General features: G+C 42.9%; 1 protein-coding gene across 1 annotated transcript in view; it reads left to right on the plus strand.

The window, feature by feature from the left end:
• The window catches only part of LOC126470680 (lysosomal acid phosphatase-like), a 156,317-nt gene that overhangs the window by 52,108 nt on the left and 82,415 nt on the right, over positions 1-21,794 (plus strand). Inside the window, exons 2-3 of the mRNA XM_050098680.1 lie at positions 9,831-9,929; positions 18,308-18,547. Of these exons, the coding sequence (XP_049954637.1) occupies positions 9,831-9,929; positions 18,308-18,547 (339 nt within the window). The remainder of the gene's footprint in view (positions 1-9,830; positions 9,930-18,307; positions 18,548-21,794) is intronic.

A 21,794-nucleotide genomic window follows, 5' to 3' on the forward strand; every position in this document is an offset into this window, starting at 1 on the left:
ATAGTCCATACAGTTGCGATCACACTGTCTCACGGATGGCGCAACGGTTAACGCACCTGCCTGATAAGCAGGAGATCCCGGGTTCGAATCACAGTCTGGTACACATTTTCACTCGTCGCCGCTGATTCCGCGTAATGTCCCAATGGAGCTGACATCAGTAATCACTACTACTTCCTTTCCTTTCTCCCTCTCCCGCCCCCTCCACCTTCAATTTACATAAAATCTAGCACATGTTTGATCTTGGATGAAGCTGGTAGAGGGAGGAGGAAGGGCGAAACCCCCCGTCGACTTCGAGGTCTTCGAGGCGAATTATTCCTTCAGCTGGACGAGGATCACGAAAATAATGTGATTCTTGAGTTTCTCCCGGCGTATTTGATAATCAAAATATCCATTGTTAGTGCTGTTGAACAGGTAGCAGCTCGACTTCCGCCTGAATCAGCTGAGGAAATACGTCGTGAAACTTGTCGAGAGTTGACGAAATCCAAGCCGATGAAGTCAAATATCACCAGTAAAGAGAGGGTGGCCATTCGTGATCTGAGGGAGCGCTCTGAAATTGTCTTACCGGCTGACAAAGGCAATGCTACAGTTGTTGTCTCCCATAAGGACTACACTGATAAGATGCAGAGCCTGCTAAATGACGATTCCTACCGGAAGATCAGCGTTGACCCTACAAAGATGGTGGAGAACAAGACGTGGTCGCTTCTCAAGGACGCAGATTTACCGGAGGGTGACGCTAAGAAATTGTTACCCCAAGGTCCGGTACCGCCTAGACTGTATGGACTCCCGAAGGTTCACACAGAGGGGATACCATTACGCCCCATTGTCAGCAACATCAGGGCACCTACATACTTGTTGGCCAAATACCTGACGGGAATATTAAGTCCTTATGTGGGTAAATGTCCTCATCACATCCGTAATTCCGTGGATTTTGTTAAATGCCTTGATAGCTTCAGGTTGTATGAGTCAGATATGGTGAGTTTTGACATCGTTTCCTTGTTTACGAGGGTACCCCTGCGAGAGTCAATAGAATTGATTAGTCAGAAGTATGATGAGAAGACCACTGAACTTTTTAGGCATGTCTTGACTTCCACGTATTTTTTTTTTAATGGAGAACATTGTTTGTCGGAAAATCACGCTATGGAATATGAACGCACGAGAGTTCTGGTACAGACGTCGAGATACCGGGACAGCGTTGTTAGAGAGGCCATCGAAATTCGCACCAATGACGACCTCATAAAGCCTGACTGTGTCTATAATCTTAGCAAGGCTTGGGAACCAGCGATTGGGTTAATCGGGAGTAAATCGAGCAAACGTGTAGTTGTGACGACCACGGCGGACAGAGCCATCACACCGACGTCATCTCAGACGCCGTCGCAATCTGTTCCACCGCGCGACCGTGGCGCGGGGCCCGGACGGCAGAAGGAGCGCGCCGCGGGCGGAGGGTATTTAAATCGGCCGCCGCCGCGACCGAACCCAGTTCCTTCTGAGCAGCCATAGCGTACGGATCTTCGTGCCGGCACATTCACAGGAGCTCAGTCCGTCGTTCACCTGATGATGGCGACATGTATGATCGCCGAAATATTGTGCCCATTGGACACTGTAGACCGGCAGTATACCCGTGGATATTTTGATTACGAAAATAATTAGTTGTGGCCCTCTTGGGAAAAAAGGACCACGAAATTTGCAGGTCCTGGTTTGTTCAAGTTAAAGGAAATCTTAAGGTTGTCACGCAGTGCTATCTCAGCTTCCTAAATAGTTGCTAGTAACAGTTTTCTTGGCGAGTATATAAGGGCGTGCAGGTATAGAAGCATGCACAATTGTTAATTTGTATGCACCACCAGAGTAGTGGTAGCTCAGACAGCGAGTACGCACAAGAACAACACAATTAAGAGTATCTAAAGCAGACGAATGGGTTGGCCGACGAAATATCGTGTAGGAAAATGGAATCAACAATTCGGCTGAATGCCCAACAGTATAGCATTAATTAATCACGTCGAGAAAACGCGAGAGATTATAAAACTACGAAGAGCATTACCTGGAAGGAATACAAGCGCAAAGGCAGTTTCTCACCCGTTAGGACTAAAGTCGGCAACTGCGACAGGTTCTGCTCTAGTCCTACCTCTAAATGGAGATCTCTGAGTGTGACGGCGACCTGGCAAACGTTACAAAGGTCTTTCTGCAGCATGAGCGACAGCCTGTATAAACGCGTTTTGGCCTTTTCGCATTAACGTTCCTTTCCAACTGGCATTTATTTTACATTTAATAATGTGTCAATAATCTGCTCCTAGTGAGGGCATCTTTCACTCCCAAAGCATTATTTCATTTTCCAGTACACTCACACAATAAAAAAAGGAATATGCAGCACTATTTCTGGACGTATGGTAACCTCGGTCTGCCCAGAGGTGGTCAGGCCCTGGCACAAAAACCAAGCAGTATGTTTCCCTTCGGCTTTTATCTTTCCTCATAGGAGGCTCCATAAAAGATTCCAGAACGCTAATCTTGCCTTCAAATCGCCATCTTGGCCCTTTTTTCCACTCGGCCTACCATTTCATATAGCATAATGAAAGTTGATTACTAAATAAACGCTTGAACTGTTTCCGCTTTGCCTTCTAGAACAGCCCTCTTTACAAGGACACAAATTAAAGTGTACAATAGGCCATTCAATTTCATAACCTATGTAGAAGTTCCACACATCAAAAGTTCGATTATAAAATTATAGCTGTTAGATTACAGCTTCATAAAGGAAATACATTTAGGGTTGACACAAGATCTTGGTAAGATTACATCACACTACAAAAGCAAGCAGCTATCTCTAGATACAGAGGAATGTAAAGTTGCACATTTCACAAAACGTAAAAAAGTAAAATACTTGCCTTCTCATTAAATTTTTTTATTTGTTGCATGTATTCCAATCTGTCTACCCCTGCAATTTTTACCCTGTACAGCTCCCTCTAGTACCATGGAGGTTATTCTATGCCCTGATATTTTAACGCACATTCTGTCATCCTGTCACTTCTTCTTGTCGTTGTTTCCGTATGTTCTTTTCTTCGCCGATTCTTCGGAGAACCACCTCATTCCTTATGTTATCAGTCTACCTAATTTTCAACAATCCTATGTAAGCACCAGATCTCAAACGCTTTAATGCTCTTCTGATCCGGTTTTCCCATTGTCCATGATTCACTGCCATCATCTACTGTGTTCCAAACGTATGCTTTAGAACATTCTTCTCTACGTTAAGGCCTATGTTTGATACCAGTAGACTTTTCTTGGCCAGGAATGCCTTCTTTGCCTGCGCCAGTCTGCTTTTTATGACCACCTTGCTTCACTCGTCGTGGGTTGTTTTGCTCCAAAAGTAGCAAAATTCCTTAACTTCGTCTACTTCCTGATCACTAAGGTTGATAAGTTTCTCTCTCGTCTCGATTCTGCTAGTTCTCACTACTTATTTTCTTTTTCCACATTTACTTTCAATTCATATTCTGTACTCCAGACTGTTCAGTCCATTCAACGGATCCCGTAATTCTTCCTCACTTTCACTCGAGATACGAATATCACTATCGAATCTTATCATTGACTTCCTTTCACTCCGAATTTTAACCCCACTCTTGAACTTCATTTTATTTTCGTCATTGCTTCTTCGATGTACAGGCTGAGCAGCGGGGACGGAAGACTGCATCCCTGTCTTGCACCATTTTTAATCCGAACATTTCGTTCTTGGTCTTCAAATGGTTCAAGTAGCTCTGAGCACTATGGGACTTAACATCTGAGGTCATCAGTCCCCTAGAACTTAGAACTAATTAAACCTAACTAACCTTAGGACATCACAAACTTCCATGCCCGAGGCAGGATTTGAACCTGCTACCGTAACTATCCCGCGGTTCCAGATTGAAGGGCGTAGAACCGCTCGGCCACACAGGCCGGCTCTTGGTCTTCCAATCTTATTGTTCACTCTCGGTTCTTCTACATATTGTATGTTGCCAGGCTTCCCCTATAGCTTACTCCTATTTCTCTCTGAATTTCGTAGAACCTGCACTGTTTTATACTGCCAAACGTTTTTTCTAATTCGACAAATCCTGTGAACTTGTAATGATTTTTCTTCAATCACACTTCCATTATCAAGCGCAACTCTCTTACCTACGTCAAACTAATCGTCATCTAACAGATCATCAAATTTCTTCTCCATTTTTACGTATATTATTCTTGTCAGCAGTTGGATGCAAGAGCTGTTAAGCTGATTGTGTGATAACAGGCACACTCATCTGCCCATGCTATCTTCGGAATAGTGCGAACGACATTTTTCCGAAAGTCTAGTGGTAGTGTGGTAAGGTGAACATTCCCAAAGATTCTACAAGCCAACTGGAACAGTCGTTTGGTTGCCGCTTCCCCCAGTGATTTCACAGATCTTGCAAATAGAATATATCAGGTCGAACTATACAAGGGAATATGATATGATTTATGTACGCTAAATTCTGAGTGAAAAGGTGGGATAAAGTGGGCTGACTACGATTCTTCAGCATGTAAATGGAAAATTTTGAGTTTATGTGGGGAAGAACTTCCTTAAAAACATTTTTGCAGCCATGCTCGGTTACTGTTTGTGTTTCTCATTGTACCATGTGTGAATAATTCCGGAAAATGACAACACAAATGAGGTCTGTATGAATGATTACGAGCTTGCTTGCTCACGGAAAAATGTTCAAGAAACGATGAAAAATCTGATAAGCAGAGATTCGCAGGAATATATTCAGTATCTGTTACACGCCTATTTCGAATGATTCAGAAATGTGTCTCCCCGGGAATATAGTGACAGTCAACTTCACATACATAACTACCTTGGGAGCATTCAAAACAAGATTATACTAATAGCAGCTCTCACAGTGGTACACACGCCATATACATCTGCGCTGAAGAGCCAAAGAAATTGGTACACTTGCCTAATACCGTGTAGGACCTCTGCGAGCACGCAAAAGTGCCGCAACATGACGTGGCATTGTCTCGACTAATGTCTGAAGTAGTGCCGGAGGGAATTGACAACATGAATTTAACAGGACTGTCCATAAATCGGTAGGAGTACGAGGGGATGGAGATCTCTTCCGAACAGCACGTTGCAAGGCATCCCAGATATGTCCAATAATGCTCATGTCTCGGGAGTTCGGTGGCCAGAGGAAGTTTTTAAATCAGACGAGTGTTCCTGAAGCCACTCTGTAGCAATACTGTACGTGTGCGGTGTCACATTGTCCTGCTGGAATTGCCCAAGTCCGTCGGAATGCACATTGTACATGAATGGATGGAGGTAATCAGACAGGATGTTTACGTACGTGTCACCTGCCAGAGTCGCATCTAGGCGTATTGGGGTCCCATATGAGCCAAATGCACACGCCCCGCACAATTAGAGCCTCCGCCAGCTTGAACAGTCTCCTGCTGACATGCAGGGTGCATGGATTCATGAGGTTGTCTTCATACCCGTACACGTCCATCTGCTCGATACCATTTGAAACGAAAGCCCATATCGATGATGTTTCGTTGAATGGTTTGATCGCTGATATTTGTTGATTGCCCAGCACTGAAATTTGCAGCAACTTCTGCCACGTTGAACGATTCTCTTTAGTCGTCGTTGGTCCCGTTCTTGCAGGATCTTTTTCCGGTCGCAGCGATGTGATGTTCTACCGGATTCCTGATATTCGCGGTACACTCATGAAGTGGTCGTACCGGAAAATCCGCACTTCATTGCTACCTCGGAGATGCTGTGTCCCATCGCTCGTGCGCCGGCTATAATACAACGTCCAGACTCATTTAAAACTGCCATTGTAGCAGCAGTAACTGATCTAGCAATTGCGCCAGACACTTGTTGTCTTACATAGGCGTTGCCGACCGCAGCACTGTATTCTGCCTGTTTACATGTTTCTGTATTTGAATACGCATACCTATACCAGTTTCTTTGGCGCTTCCGTGTACATACATACACCTTACGCCACTATACGGTGCATGGGGAAGCTACCCTTTGCTACTCCAAGTCACTTTTCTGTTCCACTCGCGAATGGAGCGAGGGACAGACGACTGTCTCTATGCCTCCGTAAGAGCGCTAATTTCTCTCGTCTTCGCTGTCCTTACGTGCTCTGTGAACTTTCTCAGCAGTTACTGATTCTTAGTTCACCTTTGCACTTGATAATGGCTATAAAGCTGAAATCGCGATAGCGTGAAATAAATGAATATTAAAACACAATCATATGGAGGAAATTTCACGTGAGGAAAAAATCTCAATGTTTTGCGAAAAGAACAGCGTCTTCCCTCGAGGATTTTCTACTTGATTTCACGGAGGACTTCCGTAATACTCTCGTGTTTATCTAACCTACCGGTAACAAATCTAGCAGCATGCCTCTGAACTGCTTTGATGCATTTCTTTAAAGCTACGTGTTGGGGATCCCAACCACTCGAGCAGTACTCGCATAAGTGCGAGGGTTGGAACTTTAATATTGGCAACTATTTATTTACAGCGCCTAAAAAATGGATACGTGTTTCAAAGTTTTACTGACCTTCAAAGTAGTCACCAGCTTTGTGTATAACCCGATGCCAGCGATGTGGAAGTCGAAGGATACTCTTAGCAGTGCCAGTTGTGTTGACAGTTCGAGTGGCGGGGTCTATTGCCCGACGAATTTGTAGCATTTCTGAAGTGAATGCCCTGAAGTGTTTCCTTCAGTTTAGAAATCGAGTTGAACTCACGAGGGCTTAAGTCAGGGGAGTGAATTAGGTGGTATAGCACTTCGCAACCCCATCAGTCAAACAAATCGGTAACAGATGGCACTGTACGTGCTTGAGCGCTGTTCTGCAAAATGATGGTCAGGTCCTGCAGATAGTGTCATCGCTTCTGTCTCTATGCTGTTCATTTTTGGATCACAACCTTAGCTTAGAGACAGAAGTGATGACGCTTTCTGCAGGACCTGGCCATCATTTTGCAGGACAATGCTCAAGCAAGTACAGTGCAAGCTGTTACTCATTTATTTGACTGATGGGGCTGCTAAGTGCTATACCACCTACTGCACTCCCCTGACTTAAGCCCTCGTGACTTCAACTCGATTGCCGGCCGCTGTGGCCGAGCGGTTCTAGACGCTTCAGTCTGGAACCGCGCGACGCTACGGTCGCAGGTTCGAATCCTGCCTCGGGCATGAATGTGTGTGATGTCCTTAGGTTAGTTAGGTTTAAGTAGTTCAAAGTTATAGAGGACTGATGACCTCCGATGTTAAGTCCCATAGTGCTCAGAACAATTTGAATCATTTTTTGCAATGTTACGCCTAGATATTTAACCGATGTGACTGTCAACCAGCATACCGTTAATACTGTATTCGAATATTACAGGATTGTCCTTCACACTCATTTGCATTAGCTTATATTTTACTACGTTTAGAGCAAACTGCCGTTCATCATTGATGCAACGCACCATTCATAGCAGGAAAGGGAGAAAGAAATCTTAATATCCAAACGTTTGTGGGAACTGCAGCACACACAAAGAAAGATCCGAATGAGGACAGCCTCAGAGGACATGTAGAACAGTGCATGACCAATAAGGAATTAGCACTGCAGAGAGGCGTACACATGGGTGAACAGTGTCATCTTGTGTGACCGGAAAGGTCTGTGTTAAACGGTCAGTCATTTAACGGCCATCAAACGAGGCTGATATGCGAAAGAAACGGGACAAGGCTGCAGTATAGGTATGGCTTAGTTCGCGTGTGGCAAAATGACCAGACTCCGAGAAATGAGTTACTCTTATCGTGACTGTTCTACTCGTACACGTCATGCAGCTACGTCAGTAATGCGTGTGTGGAACGTAACATGTACATCTTCGTCCGGTTTTGCCAAGACGGTGGAGCGCTGCAATAATTTTGGACCAGTCTGTGGAGATGATTCGAAGCCACCTGCAGCGGGCTGGATTGTGGCAAGCCGAAACACTATACGAGTCGGATCGCAATAAGCATGTGAAGTAGATCGCTTTCGTCCCAAGTTGCGGAATCCGTTGCTTTTAGACGGATCCCGATTTAGCTTTTCCTGCAGTGATGGTTCTATACGTGGTAGACACTACCCAGATGGCTGCACCCTGGCACACTTGTATTATTGAGGTGTATATCCTACAATCGCCAACTGAGATGATTTGCGGTGCCGTGGATGCAACGTCATCCCGACCCTTACGTACTGAGACCAAACTGAATAGCAGTCACCACTTATGAGAGATTTTAGAGCACGAGATATTGTCTCTGCTTCAAGGAGCACCACGTGCCATATTTACAAGCGAGGTAGCATTTGACGAGAATTGTACAAGCATTCTTCAGAATTTAACAGGTACTACTGATTCATTCAAAGAAAAAGCTTCAGATAACGTATTTGAAACAAAGAAAAATGTAACCTACAAAATTTGCCGAACAGTTCAGATACGTATCAAAAGTATATTTGCAGGCGAAGATAATTTCGAGGGAAACTCTTCAGACTATCAAATCATTTAATGGCAATGCGAAGACATTTTTCCTTATAACATTGAATATATTTGCACTCTCTTCACATTTTTTGATCTGTTGAAGATAGTGAATAAACAACATTCATTTAATACCCCAAAAAACTTTCTCTTATCAGTCCTACTGACAAAACTGATTTCGTCCTTTGTCGTGACTGTTGCGCAATATTTTGTTCTCATCTTTTATTCGTGGTCACGTCTCGAGAAATTATTTAAATCCATTTCCTATTAAATGTCATGGTACAACTTCGGTATTCTTAGTGACCTCACACCCATTTGTATCACGTATATGATATTCGATTCTTAATCCATATTCCAACACATTTTTTTAAAGAAACACCGCTATTTGATTGTTTTATTGTTCACTTAAGTACAACCCAGGTTTCGGCATCTTATGCTATTTTCAAGTATTTGATTCTATATCTTTAACACATATTGAAGGACACTTAACATGTTGTCAAGCTCGTAGTTGGCCAATAATTAAGAAAAATATTGGCTCTTCACGAAATGCCAGACGTAACATCACCATCTTGTAACAGGTCAACAAATAATTGTGGCAGCATGTCATATTTAATAATTACGTTTTAAGGACATGTGATCAGCTTTTATTTACCAACGTAAGCCTGTTTTTACTAAATATAACGTGCTCCTACTTAAAAAAATTGTTTATGACTGTTGCTCAGTAACATCAAAAACTGCTAACATATATTTCATTCGCTACACTAGCTCAGTTAGTCAAGGATGACGAATAAAATCGGCCTTGATCTGTTTAGTCATTCCTGGCCTGACTAAGAAAGGGAATGAAAAGCTAAATCTAGGTGGCGGGACGGGAATTAGAATCCCAGTACTCATGGTCGCGAGTGACGTACTTCCTCCACTGCTCTACTTCCCTGAATCAGCTTTGGCATTGGTAGTCGGTTTAGATGGCAAATGCAGTTACATGAGGAAATGGTGTTATTGAAATCGCCAGTGACTGAAAAAGTATGGGCCCAATACCGACAGTCTTCAGTTCCAAATACATTCAGTCCGCAACTATCCTTAAAGCTAGTCAGTACTTCCTGGTTGACTCGGTTAGGTCTTACTTTTGTTTGTCCCATTAACTGCCTGTTCGTTTTCTTTATTATATTTTAAGTTACCTCACCATGTTTACAGACAACTCAGAAGATTCTAGTAAAAATTGTAAGAGTTTAATTGGTTGCTTGTTGTCTTGAGAACTTGCAGGAGAAAGTGCAGTTTGACAGTTGCTCTAAATACTGATGCTGTTCAACTACTAAGATACATGTCTAAGCGCACGCAGTGCGCAGAGGTTTTCGTGATGTTTTGTTTACTGTTCCAGATTTTCCGCCATGGAGACCGCACACCAACGGACACTTATCCAGAGGATCCTTACAATGACGATAAGTACTGGCCGGAAGGCTGGGGTGCCCTGACAAATGTAAGTACAAACAAACCCTGTTTTACGTATGTGACGTGCCTATCTCATCATTGAGCTACTACAATTAAGAACCTGTACGCCTGCCACGTGTAGGGCCCCAGGAGCATGCAGAAGTGCCGCAACACTACGTGACATGGACTCGACTAATGTCTGAAGTCGTGCTGGAGGTAACTGACACCATGAATCCTGCAGGGCTCTCCATAAATCCCTTGGAGTAGGGGGGGGGGGGGTGGAGATCTCTTCTGAAAAGCACTTTGCAAGGCATCCCAGATATGCTCGATAATGTTCACGTCTGGAGAGTTTGGTGGTCAGCGGAAGTGTTTAAACACAGAAGGGTATTCCTGGAGCCACTCTGTAGCAATTCTGGAAGTGTAGGATGTCGCATTGTTCTGCTGGAATTGCCCAAGTCCGTCGTAATGCACAATGGACATGAATGGATGCAGGTGATCAGACAGGATGCTTACGTACGTGTCACCTGTCAGAATCGTATCTAGACGTATCAGGGGTTCCATATCACACCAACTGCACATGCTACACACCATTACAGAACCTCCACCAGCTTGAATAGTCTCCTGGGAACATGCAGTGTCCATGGATTCGTGAGGTTGTCTCCATACCCATACACGTCCATCCGCTCGATACAATTTGAAGCGAGACTCATCTGACTAGGCAATATGTTTCCAGTCATAAGCAGTCCAATGTCGGTGTTGACGGGTCCAGGCGAGGCACAGAGCTTTGTGTTGTGCAGACAGCAAGGGTACACGAGTGAGCCTTCAGCTGCGAAAGTCCATATCGATGATGATTCGTTGAATGGTTTGCACGCTTACACTTGTTGATGGCCCAGCATTGAAATCTATAGCAATTTGCGGGAGAGTTGCAAGTTTGTCACGTTGAACGATTCTCTTCAGTCGTCGTTGGTCCCGTTCTTAGAGGTTCCTTTTCCGGCCGCAGTGATGTCTGGGGTTTTGATGTTTCAGCGGATTCTTCATATTCACGGTATACTCCTGAAATGGTCGTACCGGAAAATCCCCACTTCATTGCTACCTCGAAGATGCTGTGTGCCATCGCTCTTGCGCCGAGTATAACACAACTTTCAAATCTTGATAACCTGCCATTGCAGCAGCAGTAACCGATCTAATAACTGCGCCAGACATAATTGTCTTATATGGGCGTTGCCGACCGCTGCGCCATATTCTACCTGTTTAGATATATCTGTATTTGAATACGCATGCCTATAGCAGTTTCTTTGACGCTTCAATGTGTATTCAAACGCCTTCTTATATTGTATAATGTTGCAGATTGCAGAGTCTCATTATCCACTGCAAATTACCCGTGACTTTCTGATCGGATCAGCTGAGTAAATATAGCTAAGTTAACGGTATCTGAATCCACATCTATACTCTACAAGCTATTTTACATCATGTGGCGGCATGTACCTCTGGTATCTGTACCATTTCACCATTCCCTATCCCATTTGCATACTGTGCGTGTGATGTAAGTGTCGGTGAACCTCGGTATGAGCTCCAATTTCTCGGATTTTCTTGTTCTGGTCGTTTCACACGATGTACTTCGGACAAATTAATACGTTCCACTATTCTTCTTGGAACGTACGCTCTCAAAAAATGGTTCAAATGGATCTGAGCACTATGGGACTTAACTACTGTGGTCTTCAGTCCCCTACAACTTAGAACTACTTAAACCTAACTAACCTAAGGACATCACACATATCCATGCCCGAGGCAGGATTCTAACTTGCGACCGTAGTGGTCACACGGTTCCAGACTGTAGCGCCTATAACCGCACGGCCACTCCGGCCGGCGTATGCTCTCGAAATATCAACAGTGAACCTGCTCATGAAGCCTAAAACATCTCTTGTACCGTCTGCCACCGGAACTTGTTGAGCATCTCCATAACGTTTTTGCGCTTACGAAACCAGCCCGTGATGAAACGCACCGCTCATCTTTGTATCTTCTGCATCTCTTTCATTAATCCAACGCAGTAAGGATGATAGACTTATAATAATACTCATCAGTCGGTCGAACAGTTGATTTGTGTAATATTATTTAACCAATTCTTGATTTTTCAGCTCAGACCTTAGTAAATAACATTTCAGCATAGCAATATAATGTATTCTTCCGTTACTGTTTGTTAAAAAAGTTTCATATTTACGAACGAAGTACGTGAACTGTTTTCTTGTTAGTATTATTTAGCTTAGATGTCATAATTGCACAATATATGTTACAGTCCTCAAAGATGATAGTGTGCTACTGTTCAAGCACACCTTTCAGTTGTAATATATTCAAAAGATGTTCACCATCATGCTGTTTCTCCACAGCGATTAGCTTTTATTAACAAAAAAGTATATTTCTTAACCCAGGTACACATAGAACATCTCAAATAGAAATCTGTGTTTAGCCCATCTGCTATCAAAGTGTGCTCATTCCGCCATGATCCAACACCCTCGTTCCACGACTCCACAATTACCTAATAGTTTGCCCTTGCTTTTCTTAATAATGAAACCTCTGGAAACCAGAGACGATGTATCGCTCATGTTTTCAGCATGCAATGATATCTAATGTGACAATATTCCGAGTAAACATGTAAATTTCATTATTTTTGCTTTCAAAGATGCACCGAGTGGTAATGTACCTAACTCACTGTGACTACCTAGCATTTCATTTAGTGTGTAAACCTTTCAAGTTCGTTTTTCAAAGGGTATAGGGAAAAGTGCAGCCAGTCAGTGGAAATCGTTTGCCTTTGAAATCAGCAGTGTCTGTCCAGACTAGCCGAAATGTAACCGGATTGAGAACAGACCGACCAATTTATCCTGTCTAGAAAATAGTCCCGACGTAGAAAAACGAAAGTTGCTGTTCGCAGTAGCGACCGCCACTAGCCGAAGGGCGCGGCCGGGAACTGATGTTACACATTTGCTGTAAAATTATTTTGGGTTTATGACTGCATCATAATGTACGGCAATTAAAACTACCAAAAACGCAGAACGAAGATTTGGGCTTGAAATCCCGTCACGGCTGAAAGGAAAACTATAGCCATAATTTTTCCCGAGTGCATGCACTCTACTGTATGTTTAAATGATTGCATTCTCTTGGGTAAAATATTCCTGAGGTAAAATAGTCCCCCATTCAGATCTACTGGCGGGTACTACCCAGGATGTCATCAGGAAAAACAAACCTAGAGTTCTGTGTATTCGAGCGTAGAATGTTGGATCCCGTAATCGGGCAGACAGGTTAGAAAATTTGAAAAGGGGAATGGATAGGTTGGAGCTATAGTGGGAATTAGTGAAATTTGGTGGCGGGAGGAACAGGATTTCTGGTCACATGAATACAGGATTTTAAGTACAAAATCAAATGGGGATGGCGCAGGTGTAGGTTTAACAATCAATAAGAAAATAGGAACAACATAGTGAACGTACTATTGTAGCCAAGGGTGACACGATGCGCACACACACCACAGTAGTACAACTTTATATTCAAACTAGCACCGCAGATGATGAAGAGATTGAAGAAATGCATGATAAAATAAAAAAAAATTATTCAAGTAGTTTAGGGAGACGAAAGTTTGTGACGGGGGATTGAAATTCGATAGTAGGAAAAGAAAGAAAAGGAGAAATTTTAGGTGAATATGGACTGTCGGAAAGGAATGAAAAAGGACGCGCCACCTGGTAGAGCTTCGCGCAGAACATAATTTAATCAACGCTAACACCTGTCTTAAGAATCATGAAAAAAAGGTTGTATACGTGGAAGAGACCTGGAGACACCGGAAGGTTTCATATTGGATATATAATGGTAAGACACAAGTGTCGAAACCAGATTTTAAATTGTAACGAATTTCCAGGGGCAGATGTGGACCCTGTCCACAATTTATTGTTTATGAACTGTAGATTAAAATTGAAGAAATTGGAAAAATGTAGAAAATCAAGGAGATGAGACCTGGGTAAGCTGAATGACCCATGGGTTGTTCAGAGTTTCAGAGGGCGCATTAGGCAGCAACTGTCTAGGACGGGGGAAAGGAATACAGTAGAAGACGAATGGGTGGCTTTGAGAGAGGAAATAATGAAAGCAGTAGAGAATCAAAGAGGTAAAAAGACACAGTCTACTAAAAATACTTGAATAACGTAGGAGATATTGAATTTAGTTGGTGAAAGGAGAAAATATAAAAATACAGCAAATGAAGTAAAAATATGAGATTGACAGGAAGCGCAAAATGGCTAAGCAGGAATGGCTAGAGGACAAATGTAAGGAGTTAGTAGCATTTAATCACTAGGGGAAAGACAGATACTGCCTACAGGAAAAGAAAAGAGAAGCAGCTGTATCAATATCAAGAACTCAGATGGAAGACCAGTCCTAAGCAAAGAAGAGAAAGCTGAAAGGTGCAAGGAGTGCAATAGAGGGACTGTGCAAAGAAGATGAACTTGAAGGCAGTATTACAGAAATAGAAGAGGACGTAGATGAAGATGAGGCGGGAGATATCATACTGCGGAAGTATTTGAGAGAGGTCTGAAAGGCCTAGGTAGAAAAAAAGCCCCGGGAGTAGATGAGATTCCGTCAAAACTACTGATAGCCTTGGGAGAGAGATGACATAACTCTTCTATCTGGTGAGCAAGATGTAGGAGACAGTCGAAATGCCTTCATATTTCAAGAATAATATAATAATTCCAATGCCAAAGAAAGATGTTGACAGATGTGAATATTACCGAACTATCGGATCAAGAGACGAGTAGTAAGCAGATTCATAATGATCTATGTGGAGGTAGCTATTCAGAGAGGAAGTTTGCACACGATAGAGCAGCATGGACAGCTGCATCAACCCAATCTGCGGACTGAAGACCACATCACCACCACCACCACCACCACCACCAACAACAACAACAACAACAACAACAACAACAAAAACAAAAACAACAACAACAATGGCGTCGGAAATGCAGCACAAGCTCGGATAGGACGAGGATGCGGAAGAAAATCGCCCATATTGTTCTCAAATGAACTGTCCTGGCATTTGCCTTAAGCGATTTAGGGGAACTACGAGAAAACCTCTGTCTGGATTGACCATAGTCTGGATTAACCAACGGGCCTTTGAACGTCACTTCTCCCCAATGAGAGCCCATTGTCTTAACTTATGCTCCGTCTCGTTAGTAATAGAGGCAGCATTCATTAGGATGACTGGTTGTAACGTGTCGTTGCAGCTGTGGGTCCCATTTGGCATCTGATTCAGTAGTTGGATGACAGGATCAAGGAAGAGGGAGGTCTAGTAATTAATACCAAAAACGTTTGGCTTTAATGATTGTTGGTTGACGTCATCAGGTTCATTGGACATTGTCTGCATCGAGGTCAAACTGATGGCTGAACCATAAAACGAGCTGCGTTCACTGAAAGTAAGAGGGGCGTTCAATAAGTAACGCAATGTATTTTTTCTGAAAGTATGTTGTTTTTATTCAGGATTCCAATATACCATATTATTCCCCATTCTTTTGGCTACGAAAACCATTATACCATTATCTCCGTTCACTCGGAGGGCCTGTATGCCCGCATAGTATCACTCTACTTGTCGACGTCGGAGCCAAAGTCTTCGGCATCAATAACCTCCCCATCATGCACTTACTGCTTCCCGCGGAGTGCATCCTTCACTGCGCCAAGCAGATGGAAGGTGCAAAATATGGGTAGTAGGGCAGGTAAGGAAGAACAGTCCAATGAGGTTTTGTGACCACCTCTCGGGTCTATAGACTTGAGTGAGGCCCTGCGTCGTCATGGAGAAGGAAATGTTCGTTTGCATTTTCGTGGCGACGAACACGTTGACGTCGTTTCTTCATTTTCCTGAGTGTGGCACAATACACGTTGGAAATTTTTATTGCACATCAAACAGAACAACCGCTTCAGAGTGCCAGAAGTCCGTCGCCATGAGTTTACCAGCATAGAGTGCAGCTTTGAACTTTTTCTTTGGGGAAGAGGTGGTATGGCGCCACTCCATGGATTGCCGTTTCGTTTCCGATTCGAAGTATGAACCCACGTTTCATCACTGGTGACGATGTTCGACAAAAATAGTCACGAATAGCCTCGTAACGCGCAAGCACTTCCTCACAAATGGCCCTTCTTTGTTCTTGGTGGTCTTCTGTTAGCCGAAGAGGAACCCAAAGGACCACTACTTTGAGTACCCCAACTAGTGGACGAATGTGTCAGCACCACAACCAGAGACGTACAGTTGTGAAGCGACGTGTTTGTGATCCCTCAGTCACTTCGAATGAGTGTCCACACATTCCAAAGTTGTAGAAATCACAGTTGTGTGTGGCCGGCCAGCACGTGGAAGATTGATTGACCTTGTTGCGGTCATGACAGACACCTCGCCGAACGACTCATCGTGCTTTCTTTCAGTGCTAAGTCTGTAGACATTCTGCAAGCGCCTGTCAATATCTGCATTGCTCTGGTTTTCTGTCAAAAGAAATTCAGTGACAGCTCTTTGTTTGGAACGCACCTCCGTTTCAGACTCCGTTTTGAAAGCTACGTAAAGCTTCGCCACCTATCGGAATTTCATGAAATATAGAGTCTGAAGCAGGAATATTCCACGATGTCCCGCAACAAATTCCGCATATTTTCAACCGAAATTGGCCGAATAAAAAGGTGTTACATTACTTGTTGAATGACCGTCGCATATAAAGTGTAAAAGACATAAATATAACTGTGATGATATGCGAAAAAGTTAAAAGCAACAAAGAGGAAGCACAGCGGGAAAAAAAAGATCCTCTTTTAATTGGTGCAAAATGATTGTGACCTTTGAAATGATTCTACGCAGAGGGGGCCATCACACCAGTGTACTACAACGGTAACAAAATCGGAAATTCCCTGGGAGCCACTAAGAATGTCGTCGATAAGCTCCACGCTTCGCTCCGAATGCAGGCTTGTCGGTACTAGCGAGGCAGGACGCCCCCATTAACTAACGTATCGCACAGCATGAGCGTTTCATTTGACCTGGTCGACAACGATAGATCGGCAATGGCTTAACTTCAAGGCCACATTTTTCCCGCTGTGCTTCCTCTTTGTTGCTTTTAACTTTTTCCCATATCGTCACAGTTATGTTTATGACTTTTACACTTTATATACGACGGTCGTTCAACAAGTAATGCAACACCTTTTTACTCGGTCAATTTCGCTTGAAAACATGCGGAATTTGTTGCGGGACATCGTGGAATATTCCTGCTCCAGTGTCTATAGTTTCATGAAATTCCGATAGGTGGCGAAGCGATACATATTATTCTTGAAATATGAAGGTATTTCGATTGTCTCCTACATCTTGCTCACCAGATTGAAGAGTTTGTCATCTCTCTCCCAAGGCTATCAGTAGTTTTGACGGAATCTCATCTACTCCCGGGGCTTTGTTTCGACCTAGGTCTTTCAGACTTCTGTCAAATTCTTCCGCTGTATGATATCTTCCGCCTCATCTTCATCTACGTCCTCTTCCATTTCTGCAATACTGCCTTCAAGTTCATCTACTTTGTATAGTCCCTCTATTACTCTCCTTGCACCTTTCAGCTTTCCCTTCTTTGCTTAGGACTGGTTTTCCATCTGAGTTCGTGATATTGATACAGCTGCTTATTTTTTCTTTTCTTGTAGGCGGTATCTGTCTGTCCCCTAGTGATTATATGCTTCTAACTCCTTACATTTGTCCTCTAGCCATTCCTGCGAAGCCATTTTGCGCTTCCTGTCAATCTCATATTTCTACTTCATTTGCTGTATTTTTATATTTTCTCCTTTCACCAACTAAATTCAATGTCTCCTAAGTTATTCAAGTATTTCTAGTAGACCCTGTCTTTTTACTTCTTTGATTATCTACTGCTTTCATTATTTCCTCTCTCAAAGCCATCCATTCCTCTTATATTGTATTCCTTTCCCCCGTCGTAGTCAGTTGCTGCCTAATGCGCCCTCTGAAACCCTGAACAACCTCTGGTTCTTTCAGCTTACCCAGACATTTCATATCAAGTTAATAATTTCGAATGATAAGAGTTGCGTAAATGTTCTGTTGTGTTTAAGATGGTATACAATAGACGAAACCTGCCTGTGTGTTTCTGACACTAGTGTCATAGTGTAATGATTTTCCATTTAACACACTTACACGAGAAATCTCATTAATCTTTCTTACCTTTGTCCATAAGATCTTAGTGGGTTGTTGACCATGTCCAATCACAAAATGAGAAACCAGCGTCACGGCCCTTATTCAAGTAGCGTTCTTCAGGGAATGTAATACCCTTCCGTATAGGCAGTGTCACTCATTTTTGCCCTCCACGTTAACTGCCTTCTGTTTTTTCAGCTTCTGTTGCATTTTCTTTGAACATTATATACTAATCACACGTTCCATTTCTTTGTTTGCAGAAAGGGAAAATGGAGATGTTTACACTTGGAAAATTCTTACGGCAACGATACAATGGGTTTCTGAGTGAAACGTACTATCCGCAAGAAGTCCACGTCAGGAGCAGCGACAACGATCGCTGTTTAATGAGTGCGGAAACTTGCTTGGCGGGCCTGTACCCTCCAAAGGGTGATCAAGTCTGGAACCCTGAGCTGCTATGGCAGCCCATACCAGTCCACGCGACGCCCAGGAATCTCGATGCGGTAAGGTAACTCTAGTCTCTGACGTTACCGAAACAGTAACTCAGTGCCTTAACACTTACGGTGCTGGTCTTGTGCGTAGCTACCACTAACTGCGAACTGGCTAAAATATGTGGTTTTTCGGAAGTCGTAACCTGTGTGAACAAATATCTAATTAGAATTTTTAAAATTGATGCTTTTTAGACTTTCTACTTTAAATTACATATTTTGGCATTGATAGGGTTATATCTGAATCCACAGATAAAACTTCAATTCAATAGAAATTCTCGCAGAAAGAAATTTAAAGGAGTTCTAATATTCAAATTCGTACCCCGGTAAGCAAACAAGTGCTCTCTCTGTTTAGACTGAAATTGACTGTAAATCAAGTTTAAAGAAACACAGAAGACACAATACCAAAGCAAAATTTTGCGTTCATGGTGGGTACGCGATAAAAATTGAAACGTAGATACAGGGTGACAATTATTGAACTATATAAAATAAAATATTCATAACTTGTAACCGGTTTGCGTTAGAACGTTCAAACTGCACGGTTGGCCGCGTGACATGATGAGAATTAGTATGCGCATGCATGGTTTGGTTTAGTGACGAAGCTCACTTTCAGTTGGATGAGTTCGTCAAAAAGTAAAATTCTCGCATTTGGGGGACTGAGAATCCGCATTTCGCGATAGAAAAGTCTCTTCACCCTCAACGGGTGACTGCGTGGTGTGCAATTGTCCAGTCACGGAATTATCGGTGCGATATTCCTTGATGGCACAGTGACTACCGAACGGTACGTGAAAGTTTTGGAAGATGATTTAAACCCCGTTATCCAAAGTGACCCTTATTTCGACAATGTGTGGTTTATGCAACACAGAGATCGACCCCATCGAAGCCACAGTGTTTTTCATGTCCTGGAGGAGCACTTTAGCGACCTCATTCTGGCTATGGGGTACCCAGAGTCCACTGGCATGGGTCTCGACTGGCCGCCATATTCTCCGAATCTGAACACATGCGACTACTTTTTGTGGGGCTGTACTAAAGACAAGGTGTACAGCAATGACCCCAAAATCATTGCTGAGCTGAAAACAGCCATTCAGGATGTCATCGACAGCATCGATATTCCGACACTTCAGCGGCTCACACAAAATTTCGCTATTCGTCTGTATCACATCATCGTCAATGATGGCAGGCATAGCGAACATGTCATAACCTAAATCTGAATATCTGTAGTGACGTTTACATGTTGAACAAAGTGTGTGCATGCCGTAGTTTGTAATTAATTTTTGTTTTTTTTTTCGTATAGTTCAATAATTTTCACCCTGCACATATCCAATATTGCACTCACTGCTATCATATGTTCGAACTGATTTCCTGATTTACCTACTGGAGAATTATTCATGACGACACGATCTACGGAAAACGTGTAATCTGAATCATAAACATCAGATATTTCATTCTCATCATCTGCAGAATCGTCAAGGACATTGAAAATCATTCGCTTCAGACGTTTCACCACTTTACTACGCATTTTGGACACACAATCTACACAAAGGCACACACAGCGCTCGAAACAGAGAGAACTTGAACACCTGCTACCGCCTACGAAACAAGAGATAACAAATGTTTCAAAAACGACGAATTTTTCCAGTGATGCCGCTACTACCATCTAATAGAAACTGCGACGGCTGCAGATCTAACAGACGTTTGCGGGAGTCGTAAATATACGTTTGACAGTGTGGAAGATAGTCATAACGGATGTGACGTAATATTACGTCCGCCGCACATCCCCATTTTCAGGAAGCGCTGTAACATTACGCCAGCCGCGCGCCAAGTGTTAATCCAGTTATACTGCAAATGACGTCTTCCGTAGTAAGAATCTCAATAAATGAAAAGCTTATATGAACTTACATACCTGTTTATTTTTGGTTTTCCGTTTGGGTCTCCTAGAAATGGACATTTTCAATGCTTCATCCCCTGCTGTTCTCTCCTCCTCCGTCTCCTCTTCCACTCCTTAATTCTCTCACTGTTTGTCTTTTTCCTCTCCTCAGAACACGTTGCAGCAGTCTTCTGCTTCCTTTCTATAAATCCTTTCATTGTTAATAATTTTTTCCTAAAAAAAATTCTAATTCCATTGCTTTTTCTTCATTCACAGTTCTTTCGAAATCTTTCTTTCGTGCCCATGACCGCAAGGGAACAACACATTTTAACCAAAATTTCATTAGTAAATGCTTTGTCACTGACAGTCAACAAGAAAATGAGTCATTGCTTGATAGGTCCGAGGTTAACACTGCAGCCCACCGATGAGAAGTTCTCACACAGTATATTCCATCACCGGAATATAGAGTTTCTCACAGAGTCCGTGAATGCTAGCCCAAACGAGGCAGTGGGTGATAAACCGAGGCTGCATCTGGTGACGGTTGGGCGGTAGTGATGAAAAAACCGACCGGTTAAAACCGATACCTGTATTTTAGTGCGGGGTTACCGGTTCAAATGGCTCTGAGCACTATGGGACTTAATATCTGAAGTCATCAGTCCCCTAGAACTTAGAACTACTTAAACCTAACTAACCTAAGGACATCACACACATCCATGCCCGAAGCAGGATTCGAACCTGCGACCGTAGCGGTCGCGCAGTTCCAGACTGTGGAGTTACCGGTATTTTTCGATATTTGTTTGGTCTGAGTTATAGCAGACGATTTTTACCGAGTGAAAAATCGAAATATCAATTACCCCATAGCAGCAGCGCTATAACTTTTTTGTTCGTGAATTATCCTTTTTTAAAAAAGGTGTAATTTTTATTCGTAAAATTCATGTTGGCTTGAAATATCGCATTATTATAGAAAATTGGAAAAGGTATCAGTGCTCTTTTGGTACAGAATTGCTGAGACAGTAATGTCCTTGTTGCTGTGCGTCGTGGCTTAAGGCGCGCGTGTGCGTGCAGTGTGTAAGACTAGTAAGTCTTACAGACTGCCGCAAGTGTAGCGTTTTAATTACAATTTTATCGGACGATATTATGAGGGGAGAAGAGGATTTAACAGTCGTCGCATGTGCGGCATTTATTTTACTCAAAGAAGCTGATCACTAGAAAAAGAAGACGAAGAGACGGCACTGGTGGATGAACCCTCTTTCAAGAAGCAGGGAGTGGTGTGGTGAAACAAAATTAGTGTCTGCCTTAAGCTGATTTGGAATAAGGGCTATTTTATAATTTTTTTTTCGAACGAAACCTGCAGACTTGGAATCATTACTGAACTATGTTGGCCCAGCTATTTCC

Source organism: Schistocerca serialis, chromosome 3 (genome assembly GCF_023864345.2).
Source record: "Schistocerca serialis cubense isolate TAMUIC-IGC-003099 chromosome 3, iqSchSeri2.2, whole genome shotgun sequence".
Lineage (NCBI taxonomy): Eukaryota > Metazoa > Arthropoda > Insecta > Orthoptera > Acrididae > Schistocerca > Schistocerca serialis.